This window comes from Fusarium oxysporum, chromosome IV, assembly GCF_013085055.1.
Source record: "Fusarium oxysporum Fo47 chromosome IV, complete sequence".
Lineage (NCBI taxonomy): Eukaryota > Fungi > Ascomycota > Sordariomycetes > Hypocreales > Nectriaceae > Fusarium > Fusarium oxysporum.
In genome coordinates, this window is record NC_072843.1 from 3,686,727 (window position 1) to 3,711,840 (window position 25,114).

The following is a 25,114-nucleotide window of genomic DNA, read 5'->3' on the forward strand; positions in this document are numbered from 1 at the left end:
GATACCGGCCGAGCGCCGATGGCATGGTCCGGCATTGAGGATCCACTTCTGCTCCGGATTGTTGGCCCACCTACCGTTTCAATACCGGAGAAATATCCTATTCGTGTAAACACGTTTCAAACCCTTGGAACCACCATCTTGTTCAATGTTGTCGACGGCAATTGATCATCACCGCATCAGGGGTTCAGTGTTCGATAATCAGGACGACTGAGCACGACATCTCGCGATGGCTTCATATATAAGAACCTCGTTGTGACCACCAACTCACCTCTTTTGTCCTTCATCCTTCACTCCTCTTTTCCAACTCTTTTTCAATCGTTACTGTCTGGACTGGTTCCGACTTCCACTCTTTCTTTTACACAATTTCTTGATATATACACTTAAATCGTCAACATGAAGTTCCTCGGTCTTCTCAACCTCGCTGCTCTGGTCAGCGCCGTCCCTACTCCTACCTTCCAGGAGGCCGGAAAGACTCTTGGCAAGCGAGCTGCCATCACTGATGCTGCCAACATTGGTTACGCTACGCAGAACGGCGGTACTACCGGTGGTGCCGGTGGTGCTACCGTGACTGTCTCTTCTCTCGCCGAGTTCAGCAAGGCTGCTGAGTCGGAGGGCAAGCAGGTCATCTACGTCAAGGGCCAGATCTCTGGAAACAACAAGATCCGCGTCAAGTCTGACAAGACCATCGTCGGTGCCGCTGGTGCTTCTCTTGACAACATTGGTCTTTACATCAACAAGCAGAAGAACGTCATCGTTCGCAACCTGAAGATCAAGAACGTTGTTGCTGCCAACGGTGATGCCATCGGTATCCAGAAGTCCACCAACGTCTGGGTCGACCACTGTGAGCTGTCCTCCGACTTGTCCAAGGACAAGGACTTCTTCGACGGTCTCCTCGATGTCACCCACGCCTCTGACTTCGTCACCGTGTCCAACACCCACCTCCACGACCACCACAAGGCCTCTCTCGTCGGCCACTCCGACAACAACGGTTCCGAGGACAAGGGTACTCTCCACGTTACCTACGCCAACAACCACTGGTCCAGCATTGGATCTCGCGCTCCCTCTGTCCGTTTCGGTTTCGTCCACGTCTTCAACAACTACTACGAGGATATCAGCGTGACCGGTGTCAACTCCCGCATGGGTGCCCAGGTTCTTGTTGAGTCTACTACCTTCACCAGCGCTAAGAAGGCCCTCACCTCCAAGGACTCCAAGGAGACTGGTTCCATCTCTGTCAACGATGTCAACCTGGGCGGTTCCACCAACGATGCTCCCAAGGGCTCCATCTCCAAGTCCAACATCCCCTACCAGTACTCTCTTGTCGGCTCCTCCAAGGTCAAGTCAGCTGTTGTTGGTGTTGCTGGTGCCACTCTTAAGCTGTAAGCGGTGATGCCCCTTGTCTGGGCTTCTTCGCCAGCGGCATCGTTGGTGAAATGAAGAGCTTCGTTTACGATGTATATAATTTTTTTGAAGGAACATAAATAATCAATAGATTACTTATCACATCTTCCCGTCTAAATTCAGTTTGTGTAGTGTCTCCTAAATCGTAGTCCGAGAGATCATTCTACGTAAATAGTCATAAGAAACGATGTGCGAACAAGAGCATCACTATTAGATTCCACTGGAGAGGGTTCCCTATACCCAAATTTGAAACTAGTTTCGCACTAAGTGAAGGAAGCTTTTTGTATGGGGCCTAGCACATTTTAAGGTTGTACTTGGGGCCATTCCACGGTTCTCTAGTCACAAAGTGTTTTCCTGATAGAAATTACTTACATGCTGATAGTTTTTCTTTAACCTTAACAACATACGGTTATCGGATTATGAGAACAGGAGTTTCCATAGAAGCCAAGAATACTTCGGACTTCTCCCAAAACCCGATATACTCGGGATCTGTACAGCAACTGGGATTATACGCGGGTTCAAGGTCCACTTACTCCTCAAGTGCTTCGGGTAATAGTCCACCAAGGGGTTCAGTTCGGTCCTGATTGTCAGATTTCTAATGAGCTTATTCTTTCTAAGCCTCGGCTGGTAAGATCACGATTCCCCTGACCGTCAACATGTGTCATGCTGAGCCCCTAAAGCCTCGTTCGCAACCCATTCCAGAACTCCTTCGCGCCGCAAGTCTCGGGGAACTCTCGATAGCAGCTCACGCACGCCAGTTGCGGTCAAATCTTGGCAAGCCTTGACTACCTCCTTTATCTTTCTCCCAAGATCATGTTCTCCGGGCCCAAGCATTAGATTCAACTCAACATCTGCTACCCCCGCTGCGAGCCAAAGTACCATTAGTTTTAAACCTGGATCACCTCCGAAGGCGCCACAACCCCAGAGCCCAGTGAAAATGGAATTGCCTTGGTAAGAAGAAAAGCCATTTGCCGCCTTGTCAATTTCGCGATCAATGTTCTCAGGAGACAAGTCGGGTAATCCATTGTTCTCTGAGTGGTCAAGCATGTCCATCTCCAAAGCGTCCATGAAGACAAGACGTCCTCCCCTCCATGATTCCTTCCAACCTACGAAGTCTTCTGATGGCGGCGTACGACGTATGGTCCATTCAATATTACGTCTTTGACCTTTCATATCAACCATCGCTCTCGCCCCAGAAACAGTGATGACTGTGTCGACTGCGAGTTGAGGCGCAACCAGGACCACGGGATAAGCTTCAGGGGCAATTCCGACAAAAATTTCTTCCTGTGTGGCGGATTGACCAAACCCGATGACCTTGTTGGATGATACAACAGCTGCTCCTCCTTCATCTTGAACCTCTGGATTGTGTGTATCTGATGTGTGAGCATCCAGGAAGTTCACGTGCAGTTTTGCTAACTTGGTACCCTCTAATGAAACTGGCTTTCCTAGATGAAGTTCGTATGAGACAGAACCGTGAGCCCCATTGGGTGTAACTTGATGGTCTTCCAGAAGAGCGCTTGCTTCAGGTGTACTCCCAAAGTATGTAAACAAAGCTTCCAAGTACATCTGTACTGCGGTAGGATGCCGTTGTTCGGATGAGAACCATATGCCCAGATCCTGATAACCTTCGTCATCCCTTTGAGGTGTAAATGAGCAGAGGAATTGATGCACCACAAGACAAGCAACTTGACCTCGACTTAGATGAAGTGGATGTCCCAGCTGAAGAAGCTCAAGCTTTCCGTCAGGAAAGTAGGTAGGCAACGCGAGCGCAATATCGCGAATCTTTGGCCATATTGTATCAAGTATATCAGCTTCGCCTCGCTGTTCAAGAAAACTTTTCAGAAAGCCATAGTCACTATCCTGACATGTCTCTGCATTGGCGGCAATTGTTTGTAACCGATCAATCAGCTGCGCGATACTTGACACAGGCGTACAGAGAAGGTGTTTCAATAGCGGCCAAAATGGTATTTTGCCATTCTCATCTTCTTCGACTTCCGCATCGTCGGGAAGGTCACTGAAGCGGTCGAGTATACGGCACGATGCAGAGTTGGGAAGATGAAAGAACTGCGGGCGAGATGACATTATGATGGTTTGCGGTAGAAGTTAGAGCTTATACGGCCACGGCATTGTTGGGCTCGCTGATTTCGGTGGAAATGCTGATTGTCGTGCTATAACTAATATTATTTGTAGAGCTACCTTGAATGACGATGAGTCTTCGCCGACAAACGACCCCTCATCTCATCAACTTTCAGCTGAATCGAGGTCTCCACTGAGACGGAATTAGATCACCAGCAAAAGGCATTTCCGGACATAAAGTCACGTTCATTAACAAGAAACCTTTTCTTACCCGATGAAATTATCTTGGCCTAGGTACTACTGGAAGCTTGTCGAATCTCATGGGTATAAATATGCGACCAGAAAGAATGTCGTCGCTTTCTGGAGGTTGCCAGTCAGCTCTGAGGAATATTGAATGCCCGAACAACAAGATCAAAGACCCGTCATTTCTGATTATAGGTAATTAATCTGGGAGCACATATCTTGATAGAAGATAAATTCTAGCAAGTGCATTTCTTTCCCCTTCTCTCACTTTGTCATTTGCCCCCTTTGTTTCTCGTTCATTCTGGCTAAAATAGCATCGATATATCGACACTCGAGAGCCAATGTTCTTCTTATCAAGACGTGATCATCTCTCTTTTTCAGTTACGACTTCGACACTTCCAAAACTTATTCCATAAGGTACCTTACCTAGCGGTTCAGTGTGCCAGGCACCTACCTTACATGTTTTTCTCAACTGATCTTCAGGGGAGGGAGGTGCAGTTTCCACACTCACCAACGATGGATGACGCAAAGCAGGTAGGAGGTATCTTCGAATGACAAGATGGAAGACCCCGTGTCTTCCAAGATCTGTAAGATTATTTCTGCCGTTTGAAAGGAGGAAAAAGCCCCGAGAAACAAGCCAACTTGAATTCTGTCCATCATGGCAGAAGCACAGCAGGCGGTGTCGAGCCTACAAACTCTGGCTTCAGAAACTTCACACGAAATCCAACTGCGGTACGAAATTTCCGCTTCGACCTTCAAAATCCTTCGCGAGATTAAAAGCAAGCCAGATGCCCGTGACATCTTGAGGAATGCATGCTCTGCCACCGAGTTCAAGTCGTTCCCAATGAAAAAAGAGGAGACGGCCTTCTTCCGAGCAATCAACGACAACACCGGCATCCCCTATCAAGTTAAGGAATTCATCTCCCAGCCGTGGCACAAAGTATATCTCTTGGTTCAGATTGATCTGCTCAAGACTGGTTGGCCCAACAAGCTATCGGGGCCTTCACGGAAAGAGCTCACGAAAGAACTCGCCCGCATGTACAAACTCCTCGACCGTGTGCTGAGGTGCCTAGTCGACATACTTGGAGAACGAGGCGATGGGAAGGGGGTCTACGTTGCTCTTGAAGTGCTGAGGTGTGTCAAGGCTGGAGTTTGGGAGGGAAGCGACAGTCAACTCCTCCAAATTGAGGGCATCGGCCAAGCGAAAAAGGACAAGCTCGTCAAGGCCAACATCAAGAACATAAAGCAATTATCTGCAGTTGAGTTCTACAACATTGAACGCATTCTTAGTCGAAACCCACCTTTCGGCCAGACTATCCTTCATAAAGTTGCCGGATTTCCTCGTCTCACACTCGACTTTGAGATTATCGGCCCTTACACCCCCGACTCGACTGCCAACTCGAAGTCGTCTGCTCCGCACGAAGACAACCGGTCTGCAACAGACACGGAGAAGCCCAGTAAACCTCTCTGGATTGCTCGAGCTGTCCTCGGATTCAACAATGAGAAGCTACCTCACTGGAAGGGCCGCACACCCTGGCTCACATTACTTGTCCAAGGGATTGACGGACGACTTGTTTGGTTCTGGCGAGGAAGTGCTAACAGGCTGGTTGACAAGAAAGAAATCATAATCGGGTTGGGCGCAAAGCAAAACGAAAAACTGCAGGTTTCATTTGCATGCGAGGAGATTGTTGGGACTTTGATCGAGAAGGATATTCGAGTGTCAGTGTGAGGTATCTGATGAGGGGAGGGTTATGTTCGTCACGTGTGCGATGTTGCTAAAGATAGCATATTAACAGCTCCCTCTAACATTTCCGATTGATATTTATCAATACTAATGGTTCACATCTGAAGCCATGTTCTCTATGGCACTCTCTCGTCAAGGCAACTCCTCCATCATTGCAAGGCCATCGTATCACCACTCCTTCGGTAGCATTAGCGCGACGAGGCATAATCCTTATTCATAGTGCAAGGATCCGAAATTCGAGGATCATCAACACCACTTCCCAATAAGACACTGTTCAATAAGAGGAGCCGTGAATTGGTTAGCATATTCTTGGTGCCACCAGCGCCACCTCCACCACTCAATGCTCAAAACATCTGGACCCTGTGGAACATTTTAGCTGCAGAATTAAAGACCCTGTACCCTGGAACAAGCTCCAAGCTTTGCGGCAATTTTCGCATAAGTCGCCTGCCACTTATTGAGGCCTTCACCAAGTGATATCCAACAGAGAGGGAATGGATCAGCCTTAGACGTTGAGTTCGTCCCTTTCTGCCTAGGGTGAACTCTGTCGGTGATCTAAATTCGGGACAGCAGCAGATTCGAGGAATGTCACTGGTGATATAGGATGGGACGGGATATTAATTGCTCTAGTGCAAGCGGCCGACAAGAGATGAGTCTTATAGGGCAGAGCATTAGTGCGTCAACGGCGCAATATCGTTGGACGGTAAATTTGGAACCCCCGGCCTTGCAGGGCAAACAAGAGAGAAGCCTAATCTTAACTTTGTTCAGCGGCTGTTTCACCGTCAGCCTTTTTCCATATGTTTGGTCGACTCAACCTACAACTCATCAACTGCATGCAACCAGCCTTGCAGTAACAGCGTTACACTGCATCCCAACTATGCAAGTTGTGTAATGGGCCAAATGCGAGGTACGAGACTAGACCTGGGTCCATGGCCTTGTGACCGATCTTCGTGAAAAAGATCATCTGCCAACTTCCCTCCTCGTCTGCTCATCTCTTAGACCAGGGCAGGCTATCTAGGATCGATGCAGGGATCCCAAGCAGCTGAACCCCAGTCCCCACCGACTTGTAGAGAGCAAAACTGCTAAATTATTTGGTTTATGGACGGTGCGTGATGATCGGGCAGAATTTTGAGGATAGTCTTATTCGGAACGTGGTTGGGCCGGTCTGACACTCGCACTCATGCCCTATTTTGGTATATCACGTTAACTGTATATGGGAACTCGTCTCAATGGAGATCTTCAACTCAGAGGCATCGAAGCTTGGTATTAGTCACTGACGGTAGACAGGTTACAGAGAAGTCAGAGCTGCCTATAGTTCGGCAAGGTATTGTGGCGACCTGCTGCAATTTGTATTGGTGGATGGTCGTGCCTCTAGCATAGACGGATGTGGTACCCGCACGAAGCCATCGTCAAGATGGAGCTTCCACCTTTGACCCTGGAGATATTTGGTGGCGTACATTTGATGCATTAGCATATTAACATACCCAGCTAGTTGATTCTAACTTGTCTGTGACTCGACGGTTGGCTTTCAGCCGTTCCAGTAGGTAGCAGCCTGTTAATACCAGTGCTCTTATAAGAAGAGAAAACGTCCTGTTCAGCTTGACCTGTCTGCTTCGCCCGCCAGAGTTCTCTCAACCCAATTGTTTTCGGTGGACTTAAACCTCTTATACAGTCTTTCAAACATGCTGCGATCAACTCTTCTCCTCGCCCTCGCGGGCTTGACCTTCGCGGCTGATAGCGTCCACTTCAGCAACTCCAAATCAGCACAGCCAAAGGGTCTTCCCCTTCTCTCTGGCTTCACTCCTCGTCCTCAGACCCTCAGCATGGCTGGTTCTTGCCCCGCTGGCAAGACATCATGCGATAACGGCTGCATGGATACAGGCGCTCAGTGCTGTAACAAGGGAACAGGAGCCTACTGTGATGATGGCTATCATTGTCAAGCTGAAGGCTGCTGTGAGGATGGAAAGTTATGCTCTGGTCCCCCAACTGGTTGCACACCGGGCAAGGAGCTCTGCGGAGCGTATTGTGTCACCAAGGGCGAGTGTGTCAACGGCGGAAGTGGTGGCTCTTCTGGTGGTTCCTCCGGTGGTTCTTCTGGGGGCTCATGCTTGAGCTTTCAGGAGACCTGTGGTGATGGTTGCATGCCCAAGGGCATGGTTTGCTGTGATACTGGCTACTGTCTCCGTGGCCAGACCTGCGGCTCCGATGGAACTTGCAACTATGGCTCCGGCTCTGGTGGCAGTTCAGGAGGCTCGTCCGGCGGCTCCTCTGGTGGTAGCTGCGCGACTTACCAAGAGAAGTGTGGTGATGGCTGCATGCCCAAGGGCATGGTCTGTTGTGATACCGGATATTGTCTCTCTGGACAAATCTGCAGCAGCGACGGTACTTGCAGCTATCGCTCAGGCGGAGGTAGCAGTGGTGGTGGCTCAAGTGGCGGCTCAGACGACGACGGTGACAAGTCCAGCTTCACTCGAGAGTCCCCAACACTTACCTTCGACTCTCCCTCATTCACGGCCCCTTCGATCGAGCCTGTCCCCACGATCGACGACAACAAGTTCTCTACATTCTCTTCTTCTGCGGAACCTACCGGCCTCAGGTCTGGTGGCGACGATAATGGAGACAGCGGCAGTAGCAGCAGCAGCAGCAACAATGGAGGAAGCAACAGTGGCTCTGTCTTGGTGCCTAGCTTCCTCATGGGCCTCGTTGCCATGGTTCCTCTTTTCCTTTAAGTTGTAACTCAAGTAACTCGATGAAATCGTCAAGATTTTACAGTTACCTTAGCGACATGGACAAGCTGAACAAGCATTATGGCCTTGAGTCTTTGAAGCAATGCATGAGCTGGAAATAATGAATGATGTTGGCATGGGCTTGGAAATTTCCTTGGTACATACCTTAGTTTCGAATCAATATACCCCTGAATCAATCAATGAGCCATGCTCCGGCCTTGTAATACTCACGTTAATTACTTCACTACTCCTCAAACAACAGACGCAACCCGGAACTCCCAGAGACAACAAAAAGTGCCAGTTTTTCGGCAGGACATACATAGTAAAAGTCAAAATAGTTCGATTCTTTGTCTCCCTACTTCAACAGCAGGCTACTTATATGCTTGAAGAAGTGGGTAGACTGGTGAGCCGTGATTTTCCCTCCTTTTGCCATGCGCTTAAATTGTGAATAAAGAAAATTTGATGTTACATGATGACGTTTCTCTCCGTTATCCCCCAGCTCTGTGAGCAAGGCCGTCTCGGATCCTCCAGAGATCCCTATAATACATCCGCTGAACGCCGATAGTCATGGTAGTGTGGAATGTTCATGTGGTGGTTGAGTGATGAGCTGATATAAGGGTGATTTCATCTTGTCCCGTCCGTAATATGCCATAAGCTGCTAGTTATTATTTTATCCCTATCGCTTGGCAGCCTGGTTGAAGCTCTCGATCACTGTCTCCTTGACACCGGGCTTCTCCTGGCTATCAAGCTCTGAGGGTGTATCAGTCTCGGTCTCCGAGCCTTCCTTCTTGGGCTCGACAAGAGACTTGGCCATAGTTTGTGCCTGGGCCTGGCCAACCTTGCCGAAAACACTCAGACCAGTAGCGATCATGCCGCTGATATCTCCAACATTGCCGGGAACAACGACAGCTGTGCTTTCGCGAGCCAACTTGCCGAAGGCATCAACGTACTTCTCAGCAACCCTCAAGCTGACGGCAGCCTGGGCACCAGCATCACCCTTCAGGATACTCTCAGAGACAGCATCGATGCCTTGAGCAGTGGCAGTAGCCTTAAGACGGATGGCTTCGGCTTCACCATCGGCTTCGTTGATTCGCTCGGCGCGCAAAGCCTCGGAAGCAAGAATGACACTCTGCTTCTTACCCTCAGCGATGTTGATGGCACTTTGTCGCTGACCTTCGGACTCAAGAATCTCAGCACGCTTGGAACGCTCGGCAGTGACCTGCCGGTGCATGGCCTCGACGACGGCGCCAGGAGCATGGATATCTCGAATCTCGTAACGTAAGCAGGTCACTCCCCAGGCTTCGGCGGCATCGTTGATAGCAGCGGTGATGTTAGTGTTGAGGGCAGCACGCTCCTTGAGGACGTGGTCGAGAGTCAATTGACCGATCTCGGATCGCATGGTCGTTTGGGCAAGCTGAGAGATGGCATATTCGGCATCTTCAACTCCATAGCTATTGAAATACAAGTTTTCAGTCAGTCACATGTCCATCCTGAACTCAATTGCCCTTCAGAGTTGGAAAACTTACCTTGCTTTATACGCATCAAAGACGCGGGTGAACAAAACACCGTCAAGCTCTAGAGTAACGTTGTCCGCAGTGATGGCGCTTTGGCTGGGTATCTCAATGGCAACTTCCTTGAGGCTTTTGACGTATGCGATTCGATCGATAAAAGGCACGAGGATAGCCAGACCGGGGTCAAGAATACGGTTGAACTTTCCCATGCGCTCAACGATCCAAGCCGTCTGCTGAGGCACAAACCGGACCACCGTATTGGCCGGCAGCCGGGGCTTCGAGAAGTATGAAGGCAAGACGGGAGATCCGAAGCCGGAGGGGAGTAGAGCATGGTTGGTGGTGCTGAACGACCGGTGCGCGGCGATAGATCGAGCTGTGATGGTGGCGGCAGCTGTAATGAGACGCGATTGCGGCGCCCTGAGGGCTGTCCGCGTAAGGGACATGGCCATGGTATAGAGAGTTCGAGTCTGTTGAAAGTCACGATTCCAGAATGACGTCCTCTCCTCCGGGCCAGTGGGAAAAACACTCTCTCTGTGGTCGGGTGAGCTCAGAGCTTCCTTTGGATATTCCGACGTTTGCCCGCTAGACCAGGCAAGCTTGATGTGACGCGGGTGGCTAGTGTCAAGCTATTTGCCTCGGCTTTCTGTGGCTGTGCCTCAAATATTGAAAGAGGTATTGGCGGGGAACTCTTGCTTGCTCTTATCGAGACAATTCACCGCCTTCCTTTCTGTTTGTTTGCCCCGCGACTGTGACTGGATCCAGCCAAACCAAACCAGAGTCACCCAATATCAACCGCCACTACACCAACGTCATCTATCGCGAACCTCGTTTCTTACTCATCCACGATTTTTGAGAACCGATACCAAAAATCCCACAGTATTCGACCGACAATAATCGCTACCCAACCAAGTTCTCTTTGAGTAATCGAACACAATGTCTGCCAAGGTTCCTCGCAACTTTCGCCTACTGGAGGAGCTCGAGAAGGGAGAGAAGGGTCTCGGCGCTGAGGCATGCAGTTACGGTCTGGAGGATCCTGAGGATCTTCTCATGAGCAAATGGAACGGCACAATTCTTGGACCTCCTCATGTACGTGCCCCGCTCTAGCATATGGAAGCAATCGAAATTACTATAGATTCGCGAAGATCATCGCTAACCTATCCTGGTTCAGTCCGTCCACGAGAACCGTATCTACAGTGTCAAGATGCACTGCGGTCCCGAGTACCCTGACAAGCCTCCTTCGATCCAGTTCATCAGCCAGGTCAACTTGCCCTGTGTCAACCCCAACAACGGCATCGTCGACCCCAACCAACTGCCCTGTCTCGCCCAGTGGAAGCGTGAGAACACTATGGAGACTGTGCTCATAGAGTTGCGACGGTATGCCAGCGTCATATTAAATCAAGAAAAGCGACATTATATTAACATCCTGCAGATACATGGCCTCGTCCCAGAACAAGAAGATCGCCCAGCCTCCTGAGGGCTCTACCTACTTCTAAGTCACGAACACCTCTACACGCCGTTATGTCAAGATAAAAACCATACGATAAATCAATGAATCGAACTTGAAGATCAACAAAGTCTTTTAAGATGGAGTAAGAAAGAAGCCAACAGGCCATACTCCGCTGTTGTTCGAGAATATATGCGATTATAACGATCGCGAACTACAATATGATATACAAAGCTGCAGAATGCCTCTCCCTTCCCTTCCGTCTTCATCACATTACAGTCCCAGTATCCTCCAATTCCTATTGGCTTTTCGTCACGTTCGTCAGAGAACAAAATTGCTACTCGCTCTTGCGCCTGTCCTCAAGACCAATCCCAGACCCGATGACTCAAAGCAAAGTCGATTTTCGTAGAGATGGTATAAGGCTAGACATTTCGAGATATCCTGAAGAGAGTTGGGCATAGTCGTTTAAGGAAATTTCTCCGTTCCACTTTCATGACAAAGGGGCCTTAGATATCCCCAGTACGCCGCTTTAGCTGAAGTACTCCAGGAAAGATAAAAGAGTAAATCGCAGGTAATCATCGCCGACAAAGGAAAATGTTTGATGTGCGTGATCATCAAAGTGACCGAGGTATCCAAGAAATAAAATACTCCAAACCCCAGAATGCTGTTTTAAAATATGTATAAATGAAAAGTGAACGTTGGTGGAACGTATCGTAAATCGCAGTCGATATGTGTGATATGGCATGATGTCTAGTCCTCAAACCCCCATTTCGCAGGGGGTCCAACAGCACTCAGGCGAGCCATCTTCTTGTTGACTCGAGGGGCCACAGTAGAAAGAGCATCAGGGGAGATGGGGCTGTCGGGTCGGGGAACACCAACCTCGAGATTCTCGCTATGAGGCTGAGGGCTTCGTTGACGCGATCGGCTCGTTCGACGCTTGACAACTGACTGACGCTCCTTTCGCTCGCTGTGGCGACGCTGCTGGGTGTACATGACAACCTCAGGGACAACCTCAGGGACAACCTCTGAACCCTCAGATTCGTCTTCGAATTCGTAGTCGTAAAAGTCGCTCAGATCAGGACTGGGCTCAGCATCCTCGATGGAGTGCTCTGCTGCAAGACCCTTGTCGATATAGAGAAGAATACGCTCGCGCTGATGGTGATCATTGTTATGAGGTTTAGGCTCATGAACCTTTTTATTAGAGTGATGAGTAGAAGTGGTGGCTTCAGATTTGCCAGACCAATTTTGGTGGCTCAAGTCGATAACCGTGGTGCCATCAGCAGCAACTGTGGTCTTATCTTTGAAGGTAGGAGGAGCAGGGAAATCCAAGTCGAGATCGAAGGTCTCTTCGGTGATGGTGGCCTCGGAGGGCTTCGACTGGTGGCCCTTATGATTGGCCTTCTCGTTTCGGCTGTTCTCTTCCATCTCAGAAAGGATAGAACCGCGCATGATCTGTCGCTTGTGGCGGAGGGCGGCCAGAAGCATCTCCTCCTGGCGAGTAACAGCCATGAAGCGGTTATGGCTTCCCTTGCCATCGACAGAAGAGTGGGCAGAGCGAATGTAGAAGTCGACGGAGCTTGGACTCAGGGGGGGCGTGGGCGCATCAGCGTTGGTAGAGATAGATTCATGGGGAACGTATCTCATCGCAGGAAGGAAGTCAAGCTCTGGTTCAGGATCGTTCTCAGAATCCACTTCCTTATCTTGCTCGGAATCAGTAGAATCTGAACGTCTCTGGTCGGGATACAAGGCGACAACCTTGGCTTCTTGAGAGTTGAAGCTTGGCTTGCTTTGCCATGTATTCGATGTGTTTGCTGATGAGCTGGATAAGCTTTGTGATGGTGATTGTCCGGCGGTGCCCTCCTGAATCGTGTTTGTCGAGCTCCCGGAAAGGGAGCTGGTCCGCGGAGTCACGACAGGATTTCGATGGTGGCCGTTGGGGATGGTCAGATAATTGTTGGAGTTCGATGTTCGCTTGCTCGATCTGCTGAGTCGCTTTGAGCTGTTATCGGCACTTGAGCTAGTTCGTGCGGTGCTTGGGCGGAAGTCGATAGAAGATCCAGCTTCCGATGTCGCATACTCTGGAATCGATGCAGGGCCCTTTGAAGATGACTCAATGTAAACATCATCTTCGGAGTCAGAAGAGAGTGATAGAACACTCTTTTCCTGAAGATCAGACTCTTGGAAACTCCTACTGGTGCGCTTCGAAGCCTTAGACGTCCTCGTGTGTCTACTAGAAACACTAGCAGCGCAGTCTGTAGGTGAAGATTGACCAGGTTTGCTGGCCAGGATAGCTTGGGGTGTTTGAGGTAAATTGCGTTTAGCGTATTGTGAAATGATTTGCTCGTCATGAGCCGGTGGTATGGGTCGATGCTCATGCTTGCTTTGATGAGAAACAGTGGGTTTGAGTTGAAGCAAATCTTTGGATTTAGACTTCTTCACGGTCTTTTCTACCGGATCCGGCGCATCCAACTCATCGTCAGCGATTGAGCGGAAAGACATTTGCTCGTAATGCTCGTAGAGGTTAGGTAGCCCATTTAGGTGGTTGTGCTGTCTGCGATTGTTGCTCTCGCCTGTCTTTGGCCGACTGGCTTCTTCCGAGTTCATTGACCTCAGACTCTCCTTCGTAGGCCGTCTTGAAAGCTTGCCTCGTAGAGATGGCGTGCTTGTTGGCGACAGGATAGATGGTGATCGAACAACTTGGCCCAGCATCGGACCCTCCCACTGATGCTCGGTCTTCTTGCCTCGAGATCGCCCCATCAAGTGAGACAAATCCAGTTTTGCAGGCTTCTTTTTCCTTAGCTTCGCCTCCGCAATGGAGTTCTCCATATCCAGCATTCTTTCCGCTTTTGACGGTAGTCCTTTCGCCATAGCTGAAGCTGACGTCTGCTGGGATATGGCGAGGGGTTGCTTAGTCTTGTCATACCAAGAATGAAGTGTCGAAGAAGACTGTCGTTTCCGGAGAATGCTAGTCATGTCAGACATATCCTCGTCATACTCATCGGTAGGCGCTCCATTGACTCTGAATTGCCGCGGCACGATCTCGGACTCATCTCCCCATTCCCGCATTCCACGATCATGTCTCACAGGAGAGCCATGGCCATGGCCGTGGCTCGGCTGCGCCTGAGATGTTTCAGGAGCGCCAGGTGCCGCCAGGTTGACCTTTGAGCTGGAGAAATTGTCCCATTGCTGAGGAGCGTCGATGTTGAGAGCTGACGATCCGAGAATCTTTTGAGCTTTGCTCATGGGCGGTGCGGTGACGGTCACCTTTGGAGGCTGCTTCTTGCGGCCTGGGAATGCAAACTTGCCCATGATTCCGGCGACGTCTCTCGGTTATGTCCTGTCTTCCGTCGCCAGATTGAATATTATCCCCCGGTGGGGATTCTCTCGTCAACGCAAGGTCAACTGTCTTTCGCCCAACATGTGGGAGAAGAGCGGTGTCGTTGGAGAGTTAACTGGGAGTTTGATAATTTGCTGCCAGGGAGGCGGTTCGTGGGTTCTAAATATTATCGCGGTAGATAGCAATCCCGGAATACATTAGTCGTCGATCGCAACCGATTTGCCGATGGGACGCTGCTAGATAATATTAAGTCGCCTCGTCTTTTGGTGTTTTCCAGACTAGTCTTATTGGCGTGCCATATCGAGCCAGGGATTCGTTATGGTATATTCGATCTGCCGTGCGATATCAATCTCGCTTTGCTGCGTATCTTCCCCTCACAGAGTTCCCGCTAAATGGAACGAACGACCGTTAACGATATTGAATAACAGTATAGGAGGGGGAAAGAGTTGGAGGGGATCAGAGGAATAAGAAGACGTCGAGATGAATAGGGACGGTGAATGTCCAGGTGGGTTCAGCAGACTTGGATCTGGCTTGACATGGGTATTATGGGGGTGTAAGAGTTGCAGAGGCGTGCGCTAAGAGGGGGAGGGTGTGAGATGATGATCAAGAAGAGCCTGAAGAGTGAAGACTTTCTCTCTGTCTTTAATTCAATCCCCGGTCGCAATCTGCTTAGACCCCCGCCCGAGCGAGCGATCACAACCTGGAAAGACTCTCCACCAGCACGCGAGAGGGCAAATGAGAGAGATCTAACCGACCTGATTGAGCCTCCACTGTCCGTCTTGTCCGTCTTGTCAGGTGGAAGAAAGGGCATGAACTGAGGAGTGCGTCGACAACAGGGGTTGACTTGGCACGAGAGAATCGTAATCATAGTATCACAAGAAGATCAGAGCAAAAGAGAAAGAATGGCTTGTTAGGTATTACCGTAACCCATAACTACAGCTTCTGGTGGCGCGAATACGTACAAACAAAATGCAAATCACCCTCAAATGTGTACTCCTTCTCCGTCCAATTCACCCATTCAGAGAGGCCCAGTGTCAGCTAAAGCATAAACACCACCTGCAAATAGTGGCCAGCTAGAGCCAAACCCGGCCAAGACCCCCGCCATCATTTGCTCAATACAAAGTCAAAAAGTCAAAAGAGAGTCATGGCTTTTCCCCCAAAGGCTCATGGGATTGGGTAGGTCTTCCCAAAGAATGACTAGCGGTGTTGTATGGAGCTGAGGTCAGTCGCTGGAGACTCGATTTACGAATAGCAATTTGCCTCCGACTCCCCTATAGCGCGGCACGTATAAGGGACCTTGTTATTATCATCATCTGTGCCTTGCAGAGAAGCCTTCCATTGCTGTTCGATCTTTCCGATCCCCTTAACCACCCCGTCCAATCAAGTTCCCCAGTGAAGGCCTGAATTGGTTATTTGCACCCACAGAGTGGCACAGAGTGGTAGCCTTGGCTACAATTACCGCCGGCAATTCATTCTGCCGTTTTCATCTGTAATTCAACTCGACTCAACCAACTCATCTCATCTTTCCCTTCCGCATTCAAACAGAAAATGGACAAGGATTTACCGTTTGGACTGCTAGATTGTGCCGAATGGTGGTGACGGTGGTGAGCCAAACGCTCCCCTCCCTTTCATGTCCAGGGGTCCCCCCGTGAGAGAACACAAGCTCCAGAGACGGCGTGAGGCCAGCGCGGGTCCATCGGGCACGCTATGAAAGACCGTGCTAAGTTAGCCATGCCCTGGCTTCTGGGAAGAATGGGAGAAAAAAAGAAATGGACCCTTGCAGTAGAGGATCTGCTCCCCGCTGCTCCCCCTACGCTGAACAAGCAGGGCGCTGAAGACTGTTGAGGCCGCTGAAGATGTCTTAAAGTCCGCTGTAATAACCAGGGCTCGTGTTGTTCTATTGGACGAGCAAGTCCTGCTTCATTCAGCTACTGCAGCGCATTGTCTGAGCGCAGGCCGTCCAACGGTCAAGGTCCATCAGTTATTGAAGCTTGAGCTGTGATGAAGTGGCGGTGCAGTGCGGAAAGGAAGCAAGAAAGAGAAGGGGAAAAAATCCAGGAACAAGAAGCAAGAAGCCAGAAGCAGAAGAAGAACTGATCCCATACCAAGACTGGTTAATCAGGGGATCTAACCAATCCAATCGTGGCTGTCCAACTTTGCTTCTTCTCAGATCCGGTGACGATCTCCTTCCTCTTGTCGTTCATCACCCCTTGTTTAACATTAGATCCTTGCAGAAATTCTTATCAACTAGAAAAGGAAGCCTGGGAGAAAAGGCGAATTCACTTTCTGCAGGTACAATTGAGTTCAAAAGCTTGATTCACATGTTAACTCAAAGCCGAAGACCATCCCATGAGGTAAGTTTTTTTTGCTTGTGAGCTCCGAGCTCCCCCTGTGCCTTGTGTTCTACCTGAAGCGTTCGGTTGGTGGTGGGAGCGGAAGCGATGGAAGGGATGGCATGCATATGACTAACTATGACTATCCGTACCTATGACGGAGCACAGGGAGGGATGTGATTGAATTCACTAGCGAGGTCCGTGGCACTGACTGGTGGATATTTGCTTGACGAGATGCTTGCGTGCTCTTGTTATGGAGGCCTTGGCCCAGCTATCACGAGGTCCCCCAGATCTTCCTCTGAGGGGTGATCAACGTAGCTGTCAATCTCGGCTGGGCTGTAAGGATATTATGATTGAGTAATTGTCAATCCACACGTTCGGGTTCCAGCTCACCACCAGGTGCTGTCCATCTTCAAATCTTGTGATATTGAATGTTATCCTGATAAGATGATTCAGGCCGTGCACATTTGACGGTTTGGTTTCACGAATGTTCCAAACGCATTCCACATAGAGCAAATAGCTACCATTTTATCTTGCTAGCTGTTCTAGTTCTTGGTTCATGCTTCCACATGTTTGCCTTCAGTTCGGCTCCCGAAATACAAAGACACATCGGTGCGCCGTGCTTCACATAGTGCGGCACGGGAATGTCATCCGGAGCCTCACAGCCTCCCCTTTTCACGTTTACGATAGAACATCTCTATGGAGTTTTTTTTTTTTTTTTTTTGTTTATATCATCCCTTCCAAATCTCCATAGCAATATATTTCAACTGTAGATCTCTTTACACGATACTACCTCATCTAGGTCCATGCTTCTCGGTTCCGCATCAGCGGAGATGGCGGCTACAGTCTACTAATGAAAATCCTCGTCTTGTTCAGCTCAAAGTTGAGCATCATTAATCGTCAGCAATTAATTCTACGTGGCCTAGCTTGGCTGAGCCAAGGGATTTTCTCAATCCTTGGTGTCAATCAGCCGAATCTCGTCGGGTAACGCACCTACACCTCTATCCAATGTAACGAAAACAGTGGACAAACCTCAAAGAAGAAGAGCAAGACTCCATTGTCTATCAGAGACTGGAATCTTGGCCGGTTTATTGCCTGCTAGAAACACAACCAACACCAGCGCTAAATTAACGACGGAGGTTTTCCCTTCAGAGGCGGATAGCTCACAGACCAGTAGCTTCTCCCTTTTTTTCTTCTCTGCTACTGAAAGCTAAGCTATCGTGAGATTCTTCTTCGTATCCCAAGCTTTTTTTGCCCCTGGGCTTACAGCACAACATGACTCGTTTTTCTGACTTCTCACAGCATTGCCGGCGTCATACCGGAAATTTCCCTAGCGGTGGAGGCGGTCTTGTCCATCGTGATTTATCACAATGCAATGAGATTCATCATTCATTTGATGACCAAACGTAATCATCAGCCTCCCAGCACAGCACAGTTATCAATTAGCCTGTCGCCTGTCATGATGCTGGTAAGGCAGAGAGCCAGGGTGTTATATCCCAGACTCCCTCATGGTCCGTCTACCAAGACTCACAGTCCGTTCATTCTCTACCTTGGACAAGTGATGCTCTTCCTTCGTTCTTTTCGCCAGGCCTGATGTGGTGAACAACAGTTCGTCCACCGAAATGCCACTTTCAGCCACCCCATGCTGTAAACCCGCAGCTAGCGACTCATGCAGGTCAAGACTATTGACTGAGCAATCAAAAGCCGGGGCATACTATTCTGTCTTGATGTTGATTATCGTTCGATTCTGTATATTGCCAATAAATCATTAAATGAGGTGTGATACAAACGCATTCACAATTCTTCGGCGTCCGTTTGTTCTACATTCAACCTCTGACGTCTATTCCCATCCTCATCATCAAGCGATATCCCATATCGGGCCCTACCGTTCCGAAAAGACCGGCCCCTGAAACGCGGGAGCAGCAAGGACCTTGTTTCCTTCGGCCAACTCCTACTGTTAACAAACGGTCTCCCCGAATAAATAAGCAGATCGTCTGGTTATTTTTCTTATTCTGGTGGGTTTCAGGTTATAACTTTCGCCTTTTTGCCTCTTCTCTCACAGCCTTGTCCTTGTGAGCAAGAAATCGATATATATCACATGAAACATCATCCCGGTGTTTGATAGCTCCAGTGTTTTCCTATTTTTGCTTCTTAGGCTATCTGTGCTTCGAACGAATAATTGGAGCTGCGAGATTCCTTGATTAATTACTGCACCGTCTTTGCATTGAGCCTACTGCTGCTGAAGGATCTGTGATATTCGGATATATGGGATCCCGAGATAAATGGAGCTGGTTGTGAGGTTGCATCAAACAAAGCTGACAACTTGATGGAGTCATATAAATTGCTTTTTTGTTTCTCTGCTGCGTCAATTGCAACGTCTCTCCACATGTTAGAGCCAACTGTTCATGGTGTTTGTGAGATATCAAATGCTGTCAAATGCCGAATTATCTATCCGTTCGTTGAGTCCGTTTACAGTCTGCATTTCGCCGTTACACGGCCAATGGGACACTTGCATGCATTCACCTCTCTTATTCCATGGAGTCCGGTATGTAGTATTGGAACATTGTTTGGTTTCGTTTATGCGTCAACCAGTTTTTGTCCCATGTTTGCTTTTTTGCAATGGGTCGATTCGATCTTCGCTTGCCTTCTCGCAAAGCCAACCAGTTCCGGAAGGGCATCTTTATGTTTCTGATAGCGATACCCCCAACCCTCAAAGAAAGTCTGTGACAACGAATGATAGGATATGATACAGTGAAGAATCGATGTGGTCAGTTGTGCAGTCTGTAGAAGTCAGCAGCATGTTGGAAGTTCAGAGACCTCGCTGAGGTGCAGGGTAGGCAGAAAGGTCGGTAATCTCTCGCATACATCCAAAACGGGTTTGCCGGTGCACTCATTTCCATTACTCTTGATTTCGATATCTCAAATGTTGTGGGCGCTTTTGGATTATGGTTTACTGCTCTTGTGCGAATGTCTTGATGCTAGAAGGCTCTTCTGGTTCAATACCTTGGTGGATTCTGTTTTGGTGGTTGCCATGATTTCTGCAGGTCAGGCCACCAATAAATACCTTCTTCCAATATGTACATGATTAAGAAGACTGATTTTATGAGAACAAACAGTTCACGAATTTACCCCGACTATAAATGCAGAAAGCAGAAGAAGTTTCTGAGTTTGTCAAGTCACTGTAACCACTGTCCTGATATCGATTTGAGCAGCTTGGTAGATAACTACACCATGTTGACAAGCGGCCAAAAAGAGACCTGGGAGAATTTCTCTCAAGTACATTAATTATTGAGGCTAAATTGTTCTTGTTGGAATAGTTCGGGTATCTTGCCTATGGCCAGGTGCGGCTCTTGTCAAAGCTTCAATTGTATAGACACTGGCACTCGAACTAGTGCCGACAACTTAAATACCAGAAAGATGTCGTACAGACAGAAGCCTGAAGGCTGGAGCACATTGTTCGAGGACAGAGCGAGCTCAAATACGAAATCACATCACCGACTGAAGGACGGAATATAACTTAAATGAACATGTATTTGGAGTATTACTGCCAGCTATATCCTGGATGACTATCACGACATCTGCGCAGTTTCGAGCTATATCGTTCCCGATTACCACATACGCTCCCAGCACCTCTTCCAGAAAGGCATGGCAGCAAGCTCACGCTTGTAGTTCTCCTCAATACCACCCTCCTCCCAGTGCTTGCACTCCTCGTCAACCTCTTTCTTGCCACTGACAAGATCGGCTGTCTCAGGGTTGACAAACTTGGTCTTCTTGAAGACCTTCCAGGCAACAAACAGAATAGCAGCATAAGCGTGGCAGAAGTAGCTGGTGACGAAACCCTGAGTGTTCCAAGGCTCGAACTTGTCGAAACCGATAAAGAGGAGGGCAGTGACACCGAGGAAGAGACCGACGTAGGCAGCCCAGGGGTTGAAAGGAGCGATGTAGTGCAGGGTAGACTTGTCCATGCCCTGAGCGTTGCGAGCGCGGAACCAACCGATGAAGACAACGATCATCATGGTGTAGGTGGCGATAAGACCGGTGGTGGTGAGGTCGACGAACCAGAAGAAGACGGTAACGGAGGACTCGCCAGCGACGAGGAAGGTGATGCAGCTGATGACGCTGACAGTGAGGACGCAGTACATGGGAACACCAGCCTTGTTACACTTCATGAGGAAAGCAGGGGCCTGGCCATCGCGAGCAAGACCGTAGAGGGTTCGAGAAGAAGAGTAGAGGTAGGCGTTTCCACAAGAGAGACCGGAAGTGAGGATGAGGAAGTTGATCAAGCTGGGGAGACCGTGGATACCAAGGTTCTCAACTGCAAGTCTGTTAGTATCGTGTTTGTCTGTTTGAAGAGAAAATGTGACTTACTGCCAATGACCCAGGGGGAAGCGGCAGCACCAGCGGCGCTGTTCTCAATAGCACCGAGCAGACGCTTGTCATCAGAAGAGCAGATGATACCAACAGCCAATACACCAAGAACGTAGAAACCAACAAGTCGGTAGAAGATGAGCTTGGCGACTCGGGGAATAGTTCGTCGAGGGTTGGCGATCTCACCGGAGGACAGAGAGATCATATCGGGACCAGCAATGGTGAAACCAGCGTAGAGAACAACCTTCCACCAGCCACAGAATTTACCAAGATCTCCCTCAGCGTGGTAGGGCTGCATAGCCTTGCCGCCCTTCCAGTATCGGAATCCATATGCGTCGCCCTTAGGGTTGCCACCGCACATGGTGATGAGAGTGATGAAGAGGAGACCGAAGAGGAGGATAACCTTGAGAGAAGCCATGATGAATTCAGCCTCACCATAGTACCTGAGAAAGCATGTTAGGAATGTCCTTATTTGAAGCTTAGTGATTTGCACTTACTTAACAGCAACAACGTTGAGCAGGACGCAAACGACCATGGCCATCGCAACCCAAGCAGCAGGATTGATGTCAGGAACCCAATATTGCATCAGTGTTGCTACAGCACTGTATTCGACACAAACAAGCATAAGACCAGCGTAGAAATAAGTCCATCCCATAGCAAATCCTATTCCATATTAGCTGAAATTCTGTACTAATCGTATGCGAATCGTACCAAGTGCAGGGTCGACAAAACGGGCAGCAAGCTCAAAGATGGAACCACGGATAGGAAGATACGAGCACATCTCGGCAACACACAAGTTGCAAGGCCAGACGAAGAAGACACCCCAGATCAAGTAACCGAGAACGACAGACAGAGGACCAGCAGAGGAGAGAACACCACCGATACCAACGAAGAGACCGGTACCGATGGAGCCACCGATGGCCATGAGCTGAACATGTCGAGGGGAGAGACCTCGTACGGTCCGGCCATATTCTCTATCGACGGAGTTGTGATCGATCAAGACACCGGGTGAAGTGTCTGAAACGTTGGGAGCCTCGACGGCTTTTGACTCGGGGTCTTCTTGATAACCCATGGTGAAGGGTAGTTTAACAAAGACGAGATCAGTCTTGAATACTCAATCTTTTACAAGAGTAGGGCTCCTAGTGGAATGGAGATGAGGTTATGGGAGCAATGTCGTGGAGACACAAGCCTGGATATAAGAACAACTAGGGAGGGGGGGAGATCGCCCTTTAAGAATCAAGTTGACTGTAACCATGATCAAGATTATGGATCATGACAACCGGCCCGGTTTTCTGTAAGAGGAGCTCATCATGTCGATTAACATGACAAGGAGGTAGAGCTATGGCATTCCTAATACCAGAAAGCTCAAGTTCCCCGATGTTGGACATACAGAGGTGAGAAGGTATGCAGCGCTAGGCAAAGCTCTCCACCGCGGTAACGGATATGCTTTTAGGTACAGGGGCATGATAAGCAATGCATTCAACGGCGTGTCAAACACTGCTGATCATCTAAACCAGCAGAGAGGTGAGATCGAGTTCACCTCAACCGGGCCGGTTGTATCGTCTCAAAATGGTAAGTACGGGCGACAGAGTGCCATTATGTGGGGGAGTAGCAGAGGAGCCATGACTCGGCCTTTTCAAGCGATTGTGTAGTGTAGGATTTCCGTGTAAGTGATGGCTTGAGGGAGGATTACGGTGGTGTTTGGGGGAGCGCTAGAGGTGCTGCCAAGACAGGCGAGACCAGGTTTAGCGAGAATTGGGGACCGATCCTTGTCTCTTTGGTATGGGGACTGCGGGCAACGGTTATCAGAGTGGTTGTGGATGAGAGGAGGGAGATAGGCAGTTTCACGGCGTGGCCAAGACGGGACAAGAAGGGGGAATCCACCGCGGTTAAAGCTTGGTTGATAGACTGACAGTGATGACTTATGAGTTGATCATATGAAAGAGAGTGTTCTTTGCAAGGTGTAAGTTGAAGAGAAAGTCGCTCAATACTAACTAGTCCTCCCTGATAAGCCATGATCATCAAACACAATCGGACTATTCGTACAGTGACATTGGGCTCCTCTTCTCCCATTACAGAGCCCTTCCCTCGAGCTTAGCTCAGTCCCAACGGCTATACCGAGTACCGTTACCCGAGATCATCAGAACATCTCCAACAGCCCAGCTCCAGCGCGCTCCGAAGCAAACACGCAAACACTCCAACACACGCGGCTCCGATGCAAGGTTCTTACCCCAGACAAGTTCAAGGTCAAGTCCATCTCGTACGTAATGAAATACAGCGGCTTTCGTACCACATTTGCTCAGCATTGTGTGGGGAAAGTTCAGGTGCGGTACTCGGTACCGAAAAGGCGGTTACTTGCAGAACAAAGCAAAACTACCGCGCTAGAGAAAGTCTCTTCTGCGGTGGCACGAGGTCAAAGGGAACGAGAGGAGAAATGCGGGGGAAGATGGTAGAAAAATTGCACGCGGTTTTTTCTGCTTGGGTTAACTTAACTTAGGTTAATTTTAAGCATGGGTTTAAGCGTGTATGATCCCGGTCTGGTCGGACTATGGCCGATTTCATTGCGAGTCATTATTACGTGAGTGATATTGTGCCCAATTGATGTGTTCCTTTTCAAGTACAAACGAGAGAGGAGAATTGGAGAAAAGGAAAAGCTTGTCGATTGTAGCTTAGAGGGATATTCCGACCTGACCTGACTTGCTGTCCGTCCTCTGATACAAACCCTGTAAGAAGATGGGTCTCTTGAGTCTGTCTTCTTATCAGTAACACCCCTGACCACGCCTAACTTGGTTGGAGAATGGCAACTCTGGCAGAGATAAGAGAATGGAGAATGCGGAATTGTTCTGTATGCAGTCTAGAGTGAGTCTAATACCAGACCCCAATTCAACCTCTGTATTTCTCCAAATCTGCAGCACATTATTTCTGCGAATGCCTTCACTCAACTCCTACCTAGCTACAGCATTTCCCCAGATCTATCCATCTGTCAAGATCTCTGCTCCCCCGCAAGCTCCAGCAAACAAGGTGAAATCTCTCCAGATAAAAATCTGGAGAATCCTGAGTCCCGGGCTCGCGGGGCCCCACGAATATCGAGTCAGCGAAACGTAATGAAAACAAACTTGGGCACCCAATATCAAGTGGCATCACCGACGTGCCATCTTTTTCTCTCAACGGGCCAGCGGACAGCAATGAAACTGTGGGCACGGAACCACCCGGCCCCTCTTGTATCATTCTCATTTTCGACTTTACGATTGTCTCCGTTTTCAGTACAAAGAGGCTGAAAAAAAGTCTGTTGCTCTCCCGGTTCCTAGCATCGGTACAACATCCCGGTTATTTACATCCTCACGAACTACTGTAAGCCCAGCGCCACAAGACAAGTATAGAACCTTTTCTCATCCTCGTGAATGGGTAGAAATGTCTTCTAGAAGAGAATTGAGACAGACAGGAACCGGCATCTGATGAAGCTAGGGGTGTTTATGTGTGTGTGGAGAACAAGTGCAATCCTTGTCACGATAACAAAACCTCAAGCCGAAATCGTAGCTGAAAATAAGCTTGAAAACTAACACATGAGCCGTCGGTAGTCTGGCATCAGACTATTTCCTAGTCGTGTTCTCTTACCTATTTCTTCGAGTGAACCGGCCCGGTCGACGAGACTGATTTTTCGGCATCAGACGTCTTCAACATGAGGATCCACCCCCAGATATCAGCTTCATCTTGGCGGTTGATGCCAAGATGATAGGCACAGAAGCTCGTCTGATTACTGTCCATGCTGAATCATGGATACGTATCTAATGTGATCGATTGCTGGGGTGCTGTCAATAGATACTCTCACGATCAATAATTGCCTCTGAAGAAAAAGGAGTATTGAAGAGACATGGCAAGTAGACATGTCAGTATCACGAACTTCACATCAAATTCCTTCTGACCAAATCGCACAAAC

At 49.1% G+C, this 25,114-nt stretch overlaps 8 protein-coding genes across 8 annotated transcripts; 4 read left to right on the plus strand and 4 right to left on the minus strand.

Moving 5' to 3' along the window:
* The first annotated feature begins 109 nt into the window (after positions 1–109).
* Positions 110–1,520, plus strand: FOBCDRAFT_221802 (pectin lyase fold/virulence factor). Its single transcript, XM_031178383.3, has one exon. The coding sequence runs from the start codon at positions 394–396 to the stop codon at positions 1,378–1,380; it is 987 nt and encodes a 328-aa protein (XP_031044270.2). The 5' UTR covers positions 110–393; the 3' UTR covers positions 1,381–1,520.
* A 364-nt stretch (positions 1,521–1,884) lies between these two features.
* FOBCDRAFT_221803 (uncharacterized protein) lies at positions 1,885–3,564 on the minus strand. The gene has a single exon (XM_031178382.3). The coding sequence runs from the start codon at positions 3,478–3,480 to the stop codon at positions 2,050–2,052; it is 1,431 nt and encodes a 476-aa protein (XP_031044269.2). The 5' UTR covers positions 3,481–3,564; the 3' UTR covers positions 1,885–2,049.
* An 811-nt stretch (positions 3,565–4,375) lies between these two features.
* FOBCDRAFT_292330 (Sec63 Brl domain-containing protein) lies at positions 4,376–5,446 on the plus strand (the record flags this gene model as incomplete). Its single annotated transcript, XM_031178381.2, has 1 exon — positions 4,376–5,446. The coding sequence occupies one exon, from the start codon at positions 4,376–4,378 to the stop codon at positions 5,444–5,446; it is 1,071 nt and encodes a 356-aa protein (XP_031044268.2).
* A 1,694-nt stretch (positions 5,447–7,140) lies between these two features.
* FOBCDRAFT_292331 (uncharacterized protein) lies at positions 7,141–8,382 on the plus strand (the record flags this gene model as incomplete). Its single annotated transcript, XM_031178380.3, has 1 exon — positions 7,141–8,382. The coding sequence occupies one exon, from the start codon at positions 7,141–7,143 to the stop codon at positions 8,185–8,187; it is 1,047 nt and encodes a 348-aa protein (XP_031044267.2). The 3' UTR covers positions 8,188–8,382.
* A 124-nt stretch (positions 8,383–8,506) lies between these two features.
* On the minus strand, positions 8,507–10,231 carry FOBCDRAFT_32045 (uncharacterized protein). The gene is made up of 2 exons (XM_031178378.3): positions 9,711–10,231; positions 8,507–9,635 (listed from the first exon to the last, which is right to left on the minus strand). Exons 1-2 carry the CDS (start codon positions 10,142–10,144, stop codon positions 8,861–8,863), a joined length of 1,209 nt encoding a protein of 402 aa, XP_031044265.2. The 5' UTR covers positions 10,145–10,231; the 3' UTR covers positions 8,507–8,860.
* Positions 10,232–10,603: 372 nt separating this feature from the next.
* FOBCDRAFT_32048 (ubiquitin-conjugating enzyme/RWD-like protein) lies at positions 10,604–11,599 on the plus strand. The gene is made up of 3 exons (XM_031178377.3): positions 10,604–10,781; positions 10,864–11,069; positions 11,125–11,599. Exons 1-3 carry the CDS (start codon positions 10,629–10,631, stop codon positions 11,186–11,188), a joined length of 423 nt encoding a protein of 140 aa, XP_031044264.1. The 5' UTR covers positions 10,604–10,628; the 3' UTR covers positions 11,189–11,599.
* Positions 11,600–11,889: 290 nt separating this feature from the next.
* Positions 11,890–14,448, minus strand: FOBCDRAFT_133535 (uncharacterized protein; the record flags this gene model as incomplete). The annotated part of the gene is made up of 1 exon (XM_031178376.2): positions 11,890–14,448. One exon carries the CDS (start codon positions 14,446–14,448, stop codon positions 11,890–11,892), a length of 2,559 nt encoding a protein of 852 aa, XP_031044263.2.
* A 5,874-nt stretch (positions 14,449–20,322) lies between these two features.
* FOBCDRAFT_159885 (amino acid permease/ SLC12A domain-containing protein) lies at positions 20,323–22,589 on the minus strand. Its single transcript, XM_031178375.3, has 4 exons — positions 21,889–22,589; positions 21,675–21,840; positions 21,178–21,620; positions 20,323–21,124 (listed from the first exon to the last, which is right to left on the minus strand). The coding sequence occupies exons 1-4, from the start codon at positions 22,247–22,249 to the stop codon at positions 20,418–20,420; spliced, it is 1,677 nt and encodes a 558-aa protein (XP_031044262.2). The 5' UTR covers positions 22,250–22,589; the 3' UTR covers positions 20,323–20,417.
* Between the last annotated feature and the right edge of the window lie 2,525 nt (positions 22,590–25,114).